The sequence below is a fragment of the Megascapheus bottae genome, chromosome 8 (assembly GCF_031878675.1).
Source record: "Megascapheus bottae isolate mThoBot1 chromosome 8, mThoBot2.hap1, whole genome shotgun sequence".
Taxonomy (NCBI): Eukaryota; Metazoa; Chordata; class Mammalia; order Rodentia; family Geomyidae; genus Megascapheus; species Megascapheus bottae.
In genome coordinates, this window is record NC_143516.1 from 1,772,299 (window position 1) to 1,789,276 (window position 16,978).

Below are 16,978 nucleotides of genomic sequence, written 5' to 3' on the forward strand. Positions count from 1 at the left end.
TTCTGGCTTTTTTCTAGGTATGTGGTACCGAGGAATCGAACCCGGGTCTGCGTGCATGCTAGGCAAGCACTCTACCACGAGGCCAAACTTCTAGCCCCTTGTCTACATTTTTATACACTAGTTAGATGCCTTGCTTAGCAGCCAGAGGCAAGAGAAATATTATATACTCTAGTATATTTTACAAATTATCACTAAAGAAACTTAACTATCATAAAAAGAAATGTCCGAATGACTCACACCTCTGTAATCCTAGCTACTCAAGAGGCTAAGATCTGAAGATTGTGGTTCAAAACCAACCTCGGCAAGAAAGTATATGAGATTCTTATCTCCAATTAACCACCAAAAAGCTGGAAATGGAGCTATGGCTCAAGTGGCTGTGTCTGCCTGAGCCCCGCAAGTACAGGAACAGCACCCAAGCACTGAGTTCACGCTCCGGGACCAGCACACATACACACAGATAGTCTGGAAAAAAATTAATATATCAAGCCACTATCCTTTGAGACAACAGGAGTTACCTTCAAAGAGATAAATTTAAAAATTTCCTAGCAACTCTCTTGAGTTTTTCTCTTGAAGTTTTCTTGCTATTGCAAAATACAGAAGTGTCCTGTAAATTGACTGCCAAGTTTGAATAACTGATTTATATATTAACAAAAGAATTACAAGTAAAAACCCTGAAATGTGGTGCTACTTAAAGAGATTCACAAGTAGCAACTGTCCTAATTCTCTCCTTTTACAGTCCTCTGAGAAAAGTAAAAGGGTATCTGCAGGAGCAAACTGAAGTATGATATAAGGCTAGGACCGGAGTTCACATGCCTAGGTATGTATCACGACTATACATAGCCATGATTATTTTTTGCCTGATTCTGGTGATGTTCCTGCTATGTACAGAAGAACTGATTTTAGGAAGACTAATTTTATGGAGAAGGATACCATGTTACATCTGGACTTAGGACAAGTAAGTATAGGATTACTTCATTCTACATGTAAGGTTCTATTTACAGCATAAAAACAAACTTTTTAAAAGAATCTGTTCTGAAACTGTTCTCAAGATCAACTTCTAAACCACACGTGAGAGAACAGATGATTACAACCAGTCACGTTCCCTGTTAGGAAAGTCACACTCAGAGAATGTCATCAACACATTTAAGAGAGACTGAAGGTATAGAAAATATTTGGAGTAATTTTAATGAAGTCTGTGTGTACATATATGTATAACTCAAATCTACTTCTAAAACCTTTTGTCACACAACAAATTCCAATTACTAGTGTTTTCCATCACCTAGACTTAAAAAAAAAAAGATGTAAGAAGCAAATCAGGGAGCCAGGAGTTTGGCCTAGTGATAGAGTGCTTGCCTAGCATGCACGAAGACCCACCAGGTTTGATTCCTCAGTACCATATACATACAAAAAAAAAGCCAGAAGTGGTGCTGAGGCTCCAGTGGTAGAGCTCTAGCCTTGAGCTCAGGCCGTGAGCTCAAGACCAGGACTGGCAAAAATTAAAAAATAAAAAAGAAGCAAATCAGTTAGTGTAATTCAGTGCCGGATGAGGTGGCACACACCATAATCCTAGCTACTCAGGAAACAGTTCAAAGCAGCCCAGGGCACTAATGTCTTCGAGACTCTTATCTCCAATTAACTACCAAAAAACTGAAAATGGTGCTGTGGCTCAAGTGGTAGGGTGGTAGCCTTAAGCTGAAGAGCTCAGGGGCAGTGCCCAGGCCCAGAGTTCAAGTCCTACAACCAACTATATTCTTTGGTATAGCCTTGTTAGACTGAACTGTGCTGCTACATTAAGGAAAATTGTGAAGTCAAAGAAATACTCCAGAAACCATCAAAGTATCAAAAAATCATGCTATACTTAATTCTTTTCCACTCCCCTCCATTTATCTCCCTCCCTCTGTCAAAATCTGTCTCTGATACATGAAGTCTACTAATGAGGTCCTGAGAAACTTTACTGGATTTCTACCAGGCACACACAGGTCTAGAAAAGCAATATTGTAGGACTGTAGCATCTCAAAACATTTAACTCTCTTCCAAAAACTCAGCGTGGACAGAGAAACTCAATCCCTACCGTCTGAAAGCATAGGCTCCAAAGAATATCATGACCTGTTGGTCTCATTCCCAGCCAGCCCACCATGCAGCCTCACCCTCCAGCCTTGCCCGCCCGGTTCAGCTGACAAGCAGAGGGGGAAACCACACACCTAGCCTTCACAATTAATACTGACCACCTTGTACTCCCAATCTCCTCACTGGTTTTCACTGCCTCTAAACCAGCAGAACTCACAATCAGTTTACACACATAATATGAATGACTTTAACCAGTTCTATAACTATAGCTTCCCCGAATAAACTGCCATGGGTTTCTGATGACCCTTCCTGCACCTAAGCTGAAAGCAAACATGGAGAGATATCCACACTCCTGGCTCAGGCTCCAGTGCTCTGCGGAAAGCAGTTCGCAGGGCCACCCCCTTCTTCTCACCCCTGAAATTCATGGACTTCACTGGGAAAGGCTAGGCCCCTGCTGTGGCGATAGCTCCCTTGGCATTTTGGTGGGTACAACCCCAACCACCACATGCAATTAAGCGGGCAGCTACCTGACTGAGCTGTAATGGTAAGGCTGGTGAGAACCTACTTCATGCGCAGAGCAAAGCAGAACAGTAGAGGAAAGACGAGAGAAAGGCTCATCTGTCTAATTCTGGGAAAAGGCAACACCGAGTGCAATACATGCAAAGGCCATTCAGAAATAAGATCAGCAAAGTAGAAGGGGAAAGGTTTCAAAGTGACGGAAGAAGTAACTTATCCTGAGTGCATGAGTACAGCAACAAAACAGGCAGAGTCCAGCCTCGCACAGAGGTGAAGCCAGTCTGCATTCTCCTCCTCACAGCCCACCAAGGCATGAGGGCATATGTGTTTACTCGAAGTATTTTACCTCTTTAAGACCTACGATACTAATAAGACAATAAAATCTTAATCCTATAAGATTGACCTTTACTAAAATAAAAAAGAAGACTCTTACAAGAATTTAAGGAAATAAAGCTACATTCTTTCCTAGAAGTCAATCTTAAGGTTATCTCACCTCTGCAATTAGCCTGAAATTTCCTTAAGCAAGGGCTAAATGTCTGGCCTACAGTATCAAATGACTTTTCACTATGCAAATACGAAGAACAGTGGGAACAAAAAAAAAAGTTCACAATTACAAAATTTATCTCAGAAACTACTAAACTACGGACAGTTAACAGAGCTAACACAGTTTTGGGTTTTTTAAGTCTTTATTTTTGAAATTTTCAACTTAGGGGAAAAAAATCTACACATAGGCCAAGACTTGTCATAAGATTAATAAATCTCTGAGAACTAAAAGTTAAAATCCTTTCATCTTATTTGGATATAAAACTATAATGTATCTAAGACCTCGATTAGATAAGTTTCATAAGCAGCTAATCTACTGGGCTTAGTCAAAGTTTGTCATCTTTAGGGGAGGAAGAAAAAGCAGCCTGACCGCTGGTTCAGGACTAGCCCCTCAGCGTCCTGCAAGGAGAGGCCTGAACAGAGGTCAACAGACATCTCAGAGCAAGGATGTGCAAGGAGGAAACCAGGAGTAAACCTTACCTTAACAATTAAAAGTTATCCAAAAAGTAATGGGATGTTCTATTTTCGTCAGGTAAAAATCATAGTGTTAGTTACATGATGAAAGAGAGGCGGGCAAGTGGCTCACGCTTGTGATCCTAGTACTCAAGAGGCTGAGATCTGAGGATCCAGGTTCAAAGCCAGCCTACGCAGGAACGTTTGTAAGACTTATCCATAATTAACCACCAAATAGTCAGAGGTGGAGCTGTGGTACAAAAAAAAAGTAGAGAGCCAATCTTGAGCAAAACAAAACTAAGGGACAGTGCCCAGGCTCTGAGTTTAAGCCCAAGTATTGGGGCAATAAATAAATACAGAAAAACTCAACTCATTTTTGTCAACAAAACACTACTAATTTTCAAAATAAAACTAAGCACACATTTCCAGAATACAACAATATGATTTTCACTTGGATAAAACTTACAAACTACTTTTTCTTTTAAACCAACATTACTTGCTCATATTCTGATCAGTTAGATGGCAGTTAACAGTTCAAAAGAAAGCTGAAAACCCAGGCCAGCAGGCGGCCTCTCCAATCTGAGGGTCTGTCTTGGCACAGGCTGCTTTTCTCCTTTGCCCTCATGCATGTTACCTTGTCACCAGACTTCTGCCCGCTTGTCTTCTTCTTACCTTGTCCTTTATACCTTGGTATCTGAGCATGAGAATAAAATGACATTTTACCATAAAATATAAATCTTTAAAAATAAACTAATCTGCAACCTGGATAATTTGTACTACTAAACGTTTTAATAAACTTGAAATGAGAAAAACAAAAAAAATACACTAACTCATTCCCAAACCAATCATGGTTCCCAGTAGAGTTCTTAGAGATGGAGAGTCTGACGCATCTGCTCCTCTGCTAGCCTGCTCTCCTCTGGCACGTGTCAGCTCAAGGCGCCTGGTGGGCTGTGCACACAGAGGCCAGCACGGGTTCTGCTGCAGGGCCAGGCTGGCTGCTTCCCCCTACTTGAGTACCATTCTAGGTTTAGCAAACCCCGCAGCCCTGGGAAGTCTCCTGAGACCTCCCCTGGCCTTCCCAGGAAGGCTGTGCTGGAGGCAGGGTTTTGTCACGGCTTCTGGGAGGCCATCATGCTCTCCCGGCTCTCAAGCCTGACTAGGAATGACAAAAAGGTGGCTGGCAAGAAGAGGCAGGGGAAGCGCTCCCATACAAGTCCAAATCTTTTCGTTCCTGAAGGAATCTTTTACTTCCCACTTGTCAGGCCAGGTAAGGCTCTGAGCACATGATGCTCTGGACATGCAAGGGCTGCCAGCTCCTCTGCTGGTGAATCCGTAAACACCAAACAGCCCTGGCCACAAAAGGACCCAAGCCCTGCTTCAAGTCTACAGAAGAGCTGCAGCTTAAGAACAAGCCAGCATCGAAAAGGACAGCTGTCCCCTAACAAGCCACATGGTGTCACCTAATACCCTGATAATAACCAAAGGTGGCAGCAGTGTGTCACCACGGGCAGAGGAGGGACCAGGAGTGAGATGTCATGAAGAAGACAGGAGTGAGGTGTCATGAGGAGGACAGGAGTGAGGTATCATGCGGACAGGAGTGAGGTGTCATGAGGACAGGAGTGAGGTGTCATGAGGACAGGAGTGAGGTGTCATGAGGAGGACAGGAGTGAGGTGTCATGAGGACAGGAGTGAGATGTCATGAGGACAGGAGTGAGGTGTCATGAGGACAGGAGTGAGATGTCATGAGGACAGGAGTGAGGTGTCATGAGGACAGGAGTGAGGTGTCATGAGGAGGACAGGAGTGAGGTGTCATGAGGACAGGAGTGAGGTGTCATGAGGACAGGAGTGAGATGTCATAAGGAGGACAGGAGTGAGGTGTCATGAGGAGGACAGGAGTGAGGTGTCATGAGGACAGGAGTGAGATGTCATGAGGACAGGAGTGAGGTGTCATGAGGACAGGAGTGAGATGTCATGAGGACAGGAGTGAGATGTCATGAGGAGGACAGGAGTGAGGTGTCATGAGGACAGGAGTGAGGTGTCATGAGGAGGACAGGAGTGAGATGTCATGAGGACAGGAGTGAGGTGTCATGAGGACAGGAGTGAGATGTCATGAGGACAGGAGTGAGGTGTCATGAGGACAGGAGTGAGATGTCATGAGGACAGGAGTGAGGTGTCATGAGGACAGGAGTGAGATGTCATGAGGAGGATAGGAGTGAGGTGTCATGAGGACAGGAGTGAGGTGTCATGAGGACAGGAGTGAGATGTCATGAGGACAGGAGTGAGGTGTCATGAGGAGGACAGGAGTGAGGTGTCATGAGGACAGGAGTGAGATGTCATGAGGACAGGAGTGAGGTGTCATGAGGAGGACAGGAGTGAGGTGTCATGAGGACAGGAGTGAGGTGTCATGAGGACAGGAGTGAGGTGTCATGAGGAGGACAGGAGTGAGGTGTCATGAGGACAGGAGTGAGGTGTCATGAGGACAGGAGTGAGATGTCATGAGGACAGGAGTGAGGTGTCATGAGGAGGACAGGAGTGAGGTGTCATGAGGACAGGAGTGAGATGTCATGAGGACAGGAGTGAGGTGTCATGAGGACAGGAGTGAGATGTCATGAGGAGGACAGGAGTGAGGTGTCATGAGGACAGGAGTGAGGTGTCATGAGGACAGGAGTAGGTGTCATGAGGACAGGAGTGAGGTGTCATGAGGAGGACAGAAGTGAGGTGTCATGAGGACAGGAGTGAGGTGTCATGAGGACAGGAGTGAGGTGTCATGAGGACAGGAGTGAGATGTCATGAGGACAGGAGTGAGATGTCATGAGGACAGGAGTGAGATGTCATGAGGACAGGAGTGAGGTGTCATGAGGACAGGAGTGAGATGTCATGAGGACAGGAGTGAGGTGTCATGAGGACAGGAGTGAGATGTCATGAGGACAGGAGTGAGATGTCATGAGGAGGACAGGAGTGAGGTGTCATGAGGACAGGAGTGAGGTGTCATGAGGACAGGAGTGAGGTGTCATGAGGAGGACAGGAGTGAGATGTCATGAGGAGGACAGGAGTGAGGTGTCATGAGGACAGGAGTGAGGTGTCATGAGGACAGGAGTGAGATGTCATGAGGACAGGAGTGAGATGTCATGAGGAGGACAGGAGTGAGGTGTCATGAGGACAGGAGTGAGATGTCATGAGGACAGGAGTGAGGTGTCATGAGGAGGACAGGAGTGAGATGTCATGAGGACAGGAGTGAGATGTCATGAGGAGGACAGGAGTGAGGTGTCATGAGGACAGGAGTGAGGTGTCATGAGGACAGGAGTGAGGTGTCATGAGGACAGGAGTGAGATGTCATGAGGAGGACAGGAGTGAGGTGTCATGAGGACAGGAGTGAGGTGTCACGGGTGGAAGGGGGCAGGAGCGAGGTGTGAATTCGGGGTGTGAACACTGTTATCTGAATTGGCCTTTAGAGATGGTCACCTCCACTTTTCTGGTAGCATGAGAAGTATCATTTCCAAACTTGCTTACCACAGGATTTGCAGTGTCCTTACGTGTAGGGAATGTGTAAAGCAGAGTTGTTTCTTTTCCTTGATGATATATGCCTTACCTGAAGGTTAGCATTGTAATTTTTAAAGTTATTTGCTAAAAAGAGAAAGAAAGAGAGAGGGAGCTTCCAAATGACTCACTGCTGCAGATACTGAAAAGCCCCTTAGAATAGCCCTTCATTCCAAACTCTAGTAACAGACCGTTCATGGAAAATAACACATCTTTCTTCCACAGGTTCTTTTATCAGCAATTACAAGAAATCTGTAAAATGGACTCAGGATTACTCTATCAGGGCTGCAGACTCTCACAAGAAGAAACTTTAGAGAAAGACCTCTGCCATTAGAAAGGCTACATGGACTCCTCAAGGGAACTGCATGCTCCAGTCTACTGGTCCCTCTCTATGACAGGAGTAAAGTAGATGGAGCAAGTCACTGAATGACAAGAAGCAACAGCAGCAAGTGTTAGCAATGATATGTGCTTACAACGTTTAAAAAGTTGAGAAATCTGGAGTTGTCATAACTAAACTCTGGAGTTTCTCCTGATTTAAAAACATGTCACTTACATCTAAAAGTCAGTGTCCTATCCTGGCCCACACAAGCCTCACCCTCGGACTGCATTCCACACCTCATCTATTCCCACGAAGCAGAAGTCAAAGGTAAAGGCACCGAATGCAATCAGGACCTATGACAGACAGCCTACGTGTGTCCCTGCCACACTCACCGTGCGCAAGCCCCCACCCTCTCAGGTAATGTTCGTCATCAGAAATGGAGCCTGGGAAGTCACCAGGTCAAAAGCGTGGAACACTCATGAAAGGAACAAGAGAGCCCAGAGAACGCCAATGTCTCCTCTACCATCTGAGGACCAGGAATCTGGCCTCACTTGTGCCTTCCCTCCAGAACTGCAATGCCATCTGCCACTGACTAACAAGGCAGTGTACAGCAGTTTATTATAGCAGCCTGAGTGGATTAGGATATGCTCTCATCCATTCTGTTACAGGACTAACAATTCATTTATTCACCTGAGGACAGACAGCAAATTTCCTGAAAGTCACCTTTCTGCCCATTCTTCCGTTACTAACAGATACCTTTGATCTGAAATGCAGGTGCTCAACTTAATTGTTTTTCTCCTTTGCCATATTCCAAATCAGGTCTTACCTTTAACAATTCATAAGCACGCACATGCACACGCACGCTCGCATGCACGCGCGCGCACACACACACACACACACATACAGGCATGAGTACACACACACACACACACACACACATATAACCACAGCATGTTCTCCTGTAAGTCCTATCAAAATAAGTTCATTCATATAACCATTATCACTTACAACTCCAAATCTTTCTGGCCATCCATCAGAACTCCACCGTATTAAATACAACAATTCTATCGAGCAAGGAGCATATGAGAACTAAAGAAAGCTCCTTGTTAATGAAGTGAAAAATATTCTACAATTCTATTTAAGAATGTATTTTTTTCTCTGAGAATTAAAAAACAAAATATTACCAACAAAACAAAGGGGCAGAGCCCGGGAGCCCCAGGCCAGACAGGGTTTCCCCACACTAGCTGACTCACCTTACTTGGGACTGTGTTTGGGCTTGTTTTTCCTTCTGGTGACTTTGATGGAGAATGTACATCAGATAGTTCCAGTGCACCCTAAATCAAAAATTTAAAATGAAAACACACTTAAAACTAAAACATGAGCATTTGAATTATATCTCAGTGGACTTTTAGCACTAATGTTAACATTTGTTTAAATACTCATTAATGGAAATATCTTGTGAATGTCCCCTAACTGCAAAAAAAAAAAAAAAACCACTATGCTGGGAGCGGTGGTTCACACATATAATCCTAGCTACTCAAGAGCTGAGCTCTGAGGATCGCGGTTCAAAGCCAGCCTGGGCATTGAAGTCTGTGAGACTCTTCTCTCCAATTAGCCATTAGAAAAGTGGAAGTGGTTCTGTAGCTCAAGGGGTAGGGTGGTAGCCTTGAGCTGAAGAGGGGGGAGTGTGTGGGGGAAGGGGAACCCATACCTAGAGTCCCATCATATTCAGTGCACTGCATGCCAATCCCCGCAACAGACCAGCAGGCTCAAGCTCCTCCAGTACGGTACTGAAGCACCATTCTTCATCCTTGCACCATAACCAACACTCCACAATACATGAACCTCACCATGAGGCACTCTACTTCTAAAATAAGACGGCTGTGCCAGGCTCAGGCTCACCCTGAAATCTGAAATCCAAGCTGCCTGGAGCAAAGACCCAGAGAGTCTCGGTTAAGGCCAGCCCAGGCCAGCAGTTCAGGAGCTGGGCACTGGTTCAAGCCCCAAGCTGCCCTCCCCCCCCCTCAAAAAAAGAAAGAAGTGGTGCTGTGGTTCAAGTGGTAGAGCTCTAGCCTTGAGAAAATCCAAGGACAGTGCTCAGGCCCTGAGCCCAAGGCCAGGACTGGGGCCGGGGGGGGGGGGGGGGGGGGGGGAGGGGAGGGGGCAGGGAGGGGGGGAAGGGGGGAAGCCAGGTGCCAATGGCTCATGCCTGTAATCCTACTTACTCAGGAGGGTGAGACCTGAGAATCCTGGCCAAAGCCTGCTCAATCTGGTAAGTCCATAAGGCTCTTGTATCCAATTAACCACTAAACAATGAAGGAGAGCCATGGCTCCAGTTAGATTTGAGCACCAAAGCTCAGGGACAGTGCCTAGGAACTGAGTTAAAATCCTATGACCAACATACATACAAAAAGGAAAATAAAAAAAAGCCTATAATGGGCTAGAGGTATGGCCTAGTAGTAGAATGCTTGCCTAGCACAAAGCCCTGGGTTCAATTCCTTGGTACCACATACACAGAAAAAGCAGGAAGTGATGCTGTGTCTCAGGTGATGGGGCGCTGGCCTTAAGAAAGCTCTGAGTTCAAGTACCAGGACTGGCAGAAAAAAAGAAAGAAAAGAAAGAGAAAGAGAGAGAGAGGGGAGGGAAGGGGAGGAAGGAAGGAAGGAAGGAAGGAAGGAAGGAAGGAAGGAAGGAAGGAAGGAAGGAAGGAAGGAAGGAAGAGAAACATCTGAACTTGCCAGGCGCGGTGGCTCACGCCTGTACTCTTACTACTCAGGAAGCTGAGATCTGAGGATCGCACTTCAAAGCAGACTGGACACCAAAGTCTGTGAGATTCATCTCCAATTAACCACCAGAAAATTGGAAGTGGCATTGTGGCTCAAGGGGTAGGGTAGTAGCCTTAAGCTGAAGAGCTCAGGGACAGCGCCCAGGCCCAGAGTTCAAATCCCAGCCAAAAAAAAAAAATCTAAACAAGGCTGCCTTTTTCTTCATGAAATAACTTCATTAAAGCCCATAAAAGACACTAGAAAACATTTAGAAACTAAACAAAATAAACAGATAAGCATTAGCTTATTTTTCAAATCGTTTTGAAAATCTAAAACAATGACCCATAAAATCAGATTTTGGTATTTCATTAATAAAAAATAATTAACCAAGTGGTGTGGGAGTAGCTCACGCCTGTAATCCTAGCTACTCAGGAGGCTGAGATCTGAGGATCATGGTTCAAAGCCAACCTGGGCACAAAAGTCTGTGAGACTCTTCTCCAAGTAACCACCAGAAAACCAGAAGTGTCACTGTGGCTCAAAGTGGTAGAGCGGTAGCCTTGAGCTAAAGAGTTTAGGGACAACACCTAGGCCCAGAGTTCAAGCCCCACGACCAACAAAACACACACACACACACACACACACACACACACACACACACACACACACACACAGAACTATACTGAATGTTTTCCATGCCAAGTACTGTGTTTCACATTTTCATGCACCAACTCATGTACACAGGCCTCACAGCATTCATGGAGGGGTCCTATCATCGTTCTTTACAACTGAGGTAATGGGGAGGTTAAGTCACATGTCCAAGGTCAACAGCTGGTCAGTGAGGAGCTGTGATTTGGTCCTGACACCCTAACTCCTGAACCCAATACTCTGAGCACTAAGAACCAAATAGGCACACAAAAGTATTATAGTGTGCACATTTCAACTTTCATTAACGTACACATTTATACAATCGATCTCAGTGCAATTCCCTTTGTTCTTAAGGAATATAAACCCTGATTCACGATATTATGTTCTAATCTGCATAGCTGTTCCACAAAGCCAATGAATGAAACAGCAAAGCGCAAATGCTCCTCAGGACTGCACTTACCTCCCCACCGGCGATCCCCTTCTCTTTCTGCTGACAGCGTCTTATCACTTCTAATAGCAAGGGTCCACCCACAGTTCCTTCTGCTTCAATGATACCTAAGTCTCGGGCTAAATTCTCTCGACCTTCAAAACCTTGAAACTAGAAAAGAAATAAGATTCGGGTATACAAAAGCATAGCAAAAGTATATTCAGAGATTTAAAAAGTATATTTGAGACAGGCACTGATGGCTCATACTTGTAATCCTAGCTACACAGGAGGCTGAGATCTGCAGATTGCAGTTCAAAGCTAGCCCAGCAGGTTTCCTCCAATTAGCCACCAAAAAACCAGAAGTGGAGCTGTGGGTCAAAGTGGTAGAGTGCTAGGCTTGAGCAAAAGAGCTCAAGGACACCACCCAGGACCTGAGTTCAAGCCCCAAGACCAATTAAAAAAAAAATTAGGGGCCAAGGGTTTGGCCTAGTGGTAGAGTGCTTGCCTAGCATGCACAAAGACCTGGGTTCGATTCCTCGGTACCACATACATAGAAAAAAGCCAGAAGTGGTGTTGTACCTCAAGTGGTAGAGCTCTAGTCTTGAGGAAAGCCCAAGGACAGTGCTCAGGCCCTGAGTTCAAGACCCAGGACTGGCAAAAAAAAAAAAAAAATAGGAGCTTAAAGAAGAAATCTCTAAACCTAGGCTAGAAGCATGACCTAGAGCTAGAGCGCTCACCTAGCATACACAAAGCCCTGGGTTCAATTCCTCGATACCCCGTATACAGAAAAAGCCAGAAGTGGTGTTGTGGCTCAAGAAGTAGAGTGCTAGCCTTGAGAAAATCCAAGGACAGTGCCCAGGGACTGAGTTCAATCCCCAGGACTGGTAAGAAAAAAAAAAAAGGAAAGAAAGAAAAATATCTAAACCCAACAAGGCTGACTTTTTCTTAAGGAAATAACTTTATTAAAGTCTGCCTAGGGGCCGGGAGTTTGGCCTAGTGGTTAAAGTGCTTGCCTAGCATGCATGAAGAACCAGGTTCGATTCCTCCGTACCACATACATAGAAAAAAGCCAGAAGTGGTGCTGAGGCTCAGGTGGTAAAGGTCTAGCCTTGAGAAAGTCCAAGGACAGTGCTCAGGCCCTGACCTCACGCCCAGGATTGGCAAAAATAAATAAATAAATAAATAAATAAATAAATAAATAAATAAATAAATAAATAAAGTCTGCCTAGTTTTTACAATGCAATGCATCATTCTAACAGAACGCATCATTCTAACAGAATGAACTCCACAAGTTAACACTCCTTTTTAATCAACAGGAAGCAGCAACCCTGAGCTGACCTCAGATAGCTCAGACGGCTTTTAAGAAATAAAAACGGGCTGGGAATGTAGCCTAGTGGTAGAGTGCTAGCCTAACATGCATGAAGCCCTGGCTTTGATCCCTCAGTACCACATACACAGAAAAAACCAGAAGCGGTGCTCTGGCTTAAGTAGCAGAGCGCCAGCCTTGAGCAAAATCTATCTAAGGACAGTGCCCAGGCCCTGAGTTAAAAGACCCAAGATTGGCAAAAAAAAAAAAAACCAAATAAATAAAAATAAAAACAATAATCCATCTGCAAATAACTGAATTTGTCAAGGTCTACTAACTTTAAACTTAATATTAACTCATATACATATCGAAGTTTCATGGAATGTTTAAAACAAATCATTAATCTTACTGTGCTGGTTTCAGGGTGGAAAACAGCCAAGGTAAAGTCAAGATTAAAAAACTGAAGAAATTCTGCAACAAGACTAGCCACTAAGCGTCCTGTAGAGACACAGAAAAAAGCAGCATAAGTAAATCTTCAAGAACTTTGACTTTTTTTATTAGCACTGTGAATCCATGGGAAGAAAGAGGTTTCTAACCACCAATCTCTTTTAGGTGAATGATACAATCAGGCAATGAAAACACCAATCTCCCTATTCCCGCCTTAGGATCACCATCTGTCTGACACTAGCTTTAACACAATGTAGCATTTTCACAGTTTGTAGCAAAACTGGATTGTATGATAAAGCTGGCTTTAAACCCCAAACTTCCTATGACCAAAAACATTTAATAATAAAGGGCCGGGAGTTTGGCCTAGTGGTTAAAGTGCTTGCCTAGCATGCATGAAGACCCGGGTTCGATTCCTCGGTACCACATACATAGAAAAAAGCCAGAAGTGGTGCTGAGGCTCAAGTGGTAGAGCTCTAGCCTTGAGAAAGTCCAAGGACAGTGCTCAGGCCCTGAGCTCAAGCCCAGGACTGGCAAAAAAAAAAAAAAAGAAAAAGAAAGTTAACTTCTAAAGTGAAATGTTTTAAAATGATTTATAAAAATCTCAAATGAAAAAAAATAATCTGAATTCTTTATTTCTCCCAAACTGGTGATGAGATTCGAAAATTCTGAGGCAGATAAACAATACTGAGTCGACCATCTTACCATCTTTTGTATTTAGAAACTTTTTCAGGCTCTCATTGACTAAAGGAGTTTTATTCTGTTAAAAAGAAAAAAAAAGAAATACTTTTGTCAAACAGATAGTTATCCTAGAAATAACTACAAAATTACATTCAAGTTTAACATTTTTTATAAAATTATTATTTTATACTACAAGATTTTTATTACTTCTCAAGGTTAGTAAAGTTCATATATGAAGCTCTGTTCTATTTGTTTTTGTGGTGCCAGGGACAGAACCTGGGATTTCATGCAAACAAGGGAAGCACCCTGCCATTTGGCTACATCCTAGCTCCTTACTTTTTATGTATTCCTTATTAAGCTAATTTCAAAATGAGATATCTTCAAATACTTGTGTAAGATGAACTTAGATTTTCTTAAACATCTCAGTTCGATCTACCACTTAGAACATATAAACTTACAGTTCCCAGTTCAATGGTAGCATGTGAAGTATCTTCATGTGGCCAAAGACCTGTTTACTTTTTAATTGTAGATATGCATACAGAAAAATATTTTTGTACATTAAGCCTGTGATCACTGCTTAGAACAAGGCTAATACAGTAGCCATATATCTTCTCAACAGACAATGGAAAAATCCATTAATCCTGCATTCAAGATACTCTGTAACATGAATGAATTTCAAATATATTAGCTGGATAAAAGAGATCAGACCAAAAAGAGTATACACTCTTAATTTTATTGAGTCTAAGCCATGTGCACATACATAGTAATGGGCGAATTACACATTTATAAAATGTCAATAACCATGTGGTACACCCGTGTTACCTTGCATACATATTCAAGTCTCGATGAACTGGCTTCATTCTGTAAATTTTCATACGCTTTTAAACAAAACTTCGTTAAAAACAAAACTACTAAGAATCTTTCCGTTAGAGCCAACACAAAAGATTAGAAATTTAAAAACGAAGTTCAGGGCCAGGAGTGTGGCCTAGTGGTAGAGTGCTTGCTTAGCATGCACGAAGCCCTGGGTTCCATTTCTCCACACCACCTACACAGAAAAAGTCAGAAATAGTACAAGTGGCCTTGAGAAAGGCTGAAGGACAGTGACCAGGCCCTGAGTTTCAAGCACCAGGACCCCAGGACTGATTTAAAAAAAAAAGTTTAGATAATACTTTTACGTCCCTCCCTGGGAAATAACCATTATTTAATATAACAGATGGCGTATGTTGTTATCAGAGGTAACCACAGAAAGATTCTCCCAGACAGAAAAATGACCACCAGGCCACACTAGGTTCTGTTATCTGCCAAACTCTATGGTTTAATGAGAGATGGAAATAATGCTGAGATTACAGGGCAGATTAGAAAACAGTAAATGATTTAAATGAGAACGATTCCCCTTCAAAGCTGCAAACACCTGACAACCAAGGGGGCAGTTAGGGAGCCTCCAAAGTAATCATGCTCAGAATCTCATGACAACACTTGTATCAAGAATATCTTACTACACAAGAGCCAATGAGGACGCCAAAAATAATAAAAGAAACGCAGTGACTTTTACACAAGCAATGTATGACAACAAGATAAATAAAAGGAAGCAGATTTCAAGACTTAACTACTAAAGAAGAACCATAGCTCTGCCAGTAAGGTCACCTGTGACAAACACAGCCAACGTCGTACTAACCGGTGATCACCTAGAGCCTTCCTTTAAAATCAGGACCAAGGGAAAAGCAGCTCCGTGGCTGCTAGAACAACAGGGTAGGAAGCAGCCACACCGCCCCCTGTGCCGCGGGCCCCACGCTCCCAAGGCGCCAAGTTCAGCCGTGGTTTGTTTTCTACAACAACGACGTGCACTCAGAGGAAACGCAGGAACTTCCCCTGGCAATGGCTTCACCCACCGACAGATGTACGGACACACACGCCCCCGTGGACGGACCCAACCCAAACCCCGAAGGCCCTCGGCGGGGCCACGCTGGAAGCTGGACACGGAAGCGGCGGGCCTCCGTGGTCACCGAGGGCCAGGATTTCACCCTGAGCAGCACGCTGACGAGGACGGACGCCGCGCCCGCCGGCGGGGCCCCTCAGCCAGGGGAGGGCGCTCCCGGTGAACGGGGACCGGGCGAACCCGGCCCCCCGCGGCACGGCCTGCGGGAACGGCATACCTCCACTTTCTCCTGCTCCTCCAGTGCCAGGAACACCGCCGCCCTGAGTTCAGCCTGCGCGAGGAGCGAGGAGTCAGAACGGCTTCAAGGCAATGGGCACCAGGGGCGGGAGGCGCACGGCGCGGGCGCGCGGGGAGGGGGGCCGCGGAGCGCCGGCGTCGTCCCGGAACCCCGGCCCCCCCCCGGATACCCGGCCCCCGGATCCCCCCGGATACCCCCGGCCCCGGCCCCCGACCCCCCGGCCCCCGCCCGGGCGCCCTGACCGCCGCCTGGCTTCGGGACGGCGGACCCGCGCGGCCGCCCGCCGCACCTTGATGCGATTCAGGACGCCGCTGTTCTCTAGCGTCTGCACCAGCAGGTCCCGCAGCTCCGTGTCCTCCTCGGCCACCACTGCAGCCGCCGTCGCCGCCATCTTGCTTCTCCAAGACAACCACCCAAGCCGCGGGAACGGCCCACGGCCGCCTGGGAAGCCGCCCGCCCGGCGCGCAGGCCGCGCAGGGGAGCCACGCCCCTCATGCCGGGGTGGGCGGGGCTTCGGCCCGGAAGTGGGTAGAGGCGAGGGGGCGGAGCCTGAGGCCGCACGGAGGACGTCCAGCCGCTCACGTCGGGAGGCGGGGCCTAGGGGTGAAAGGACGGCGGACGCGTTGGGCGGGGCCTGAGGTCGCACAGTGAGCGCCCCGCCCCCTACGTCGGGAGGCGGGACCTCGGGCTGGGAAGAGGGAGGGGCCGGGGCCGCACAATCGGGGCGGGAACGAGGACGTGGAGCGAACGGGTGGGGCCTCGAGGGCGCCCTCGCGCGGTCCGCGGGCCTGTCGGTCGTCTCACCTGCACGGTCCGGGCCGCGCGCGTCCGCGGTCAGCGGCCCTGTCCCTCGCGGAAGGTCCGGACCTTCCCCGCGCCGCCTCCGCTCAGGGCGGCCGTGGGTGCGGGGCTGGGCGTCGGGTGTGCCGCGATCCTCCCTTTTCGGCCGGACCGAGGCAGAGGGAATCGCCCAGTGCGTCCTGCTTGGGAGCTTGGGAGCAGACTGCCTGGGCCACCCCGCGGGGAGCGGGGTCCTGGGGACGCCACCCGGGTCCCGCCCCGCGAGGGGCACGGCCTGGGGACGCCACCCGGGTCCCACCC

General features: G+C 46.4%; 1 protein-coding gene across 4 annotated transcripts in view; it reads right to left on the minus strand.

The window, feature by feature from the left end:
- Cep43 (centrosomal protein 43) overlaps positions 1-16,367 on the minus strand; it is a 35,584-nt gene extending 19,217 nt beyond the window's left edge. Inside the window, exons 1-7 of one of the 4 annotated variants that reach the window (XM_090337836.1) lie at positions 16,167-16,350; positions 15,857-15,910; positions 13,728-13,782; positions 12,988-13,076; positions 11,306-11,443; positions 8,689-8,769; positions 4,214-4,273 (exon numbers count right to left, since the gene is read on the minus strand). In XM_090337836.1, coding sequence (XP_090193962.1) covers positions 4,214-4,273; positions 8,689-8,769; positions 11,306-11,443; positions 12,988-13,076; positions 13,728-13,782; positions 15,857-15,910; positions 16,167-16,268 — 579 coding nt within the window. In that variant the 5' untranslated portion in view covers positions 16,269-16,350. Of the gene's footprint in view, positions 1-4,213; positions 4,274-8,688; positions 8,770-11,305; positions 11,444-12,987; positions 13,077-13,727; positions 13,783-15,856; positions 15,911-16,166 lie in introns of all 4 variants that reach the window. The other 3 variants (XM_090337840.1, XM_090337838.1, XM_090337837.1) reach the window with 3 other exon arrangements.
- Between the last annotated feature and the right edge of the window lie 611 nt (positions 16,368-16,978).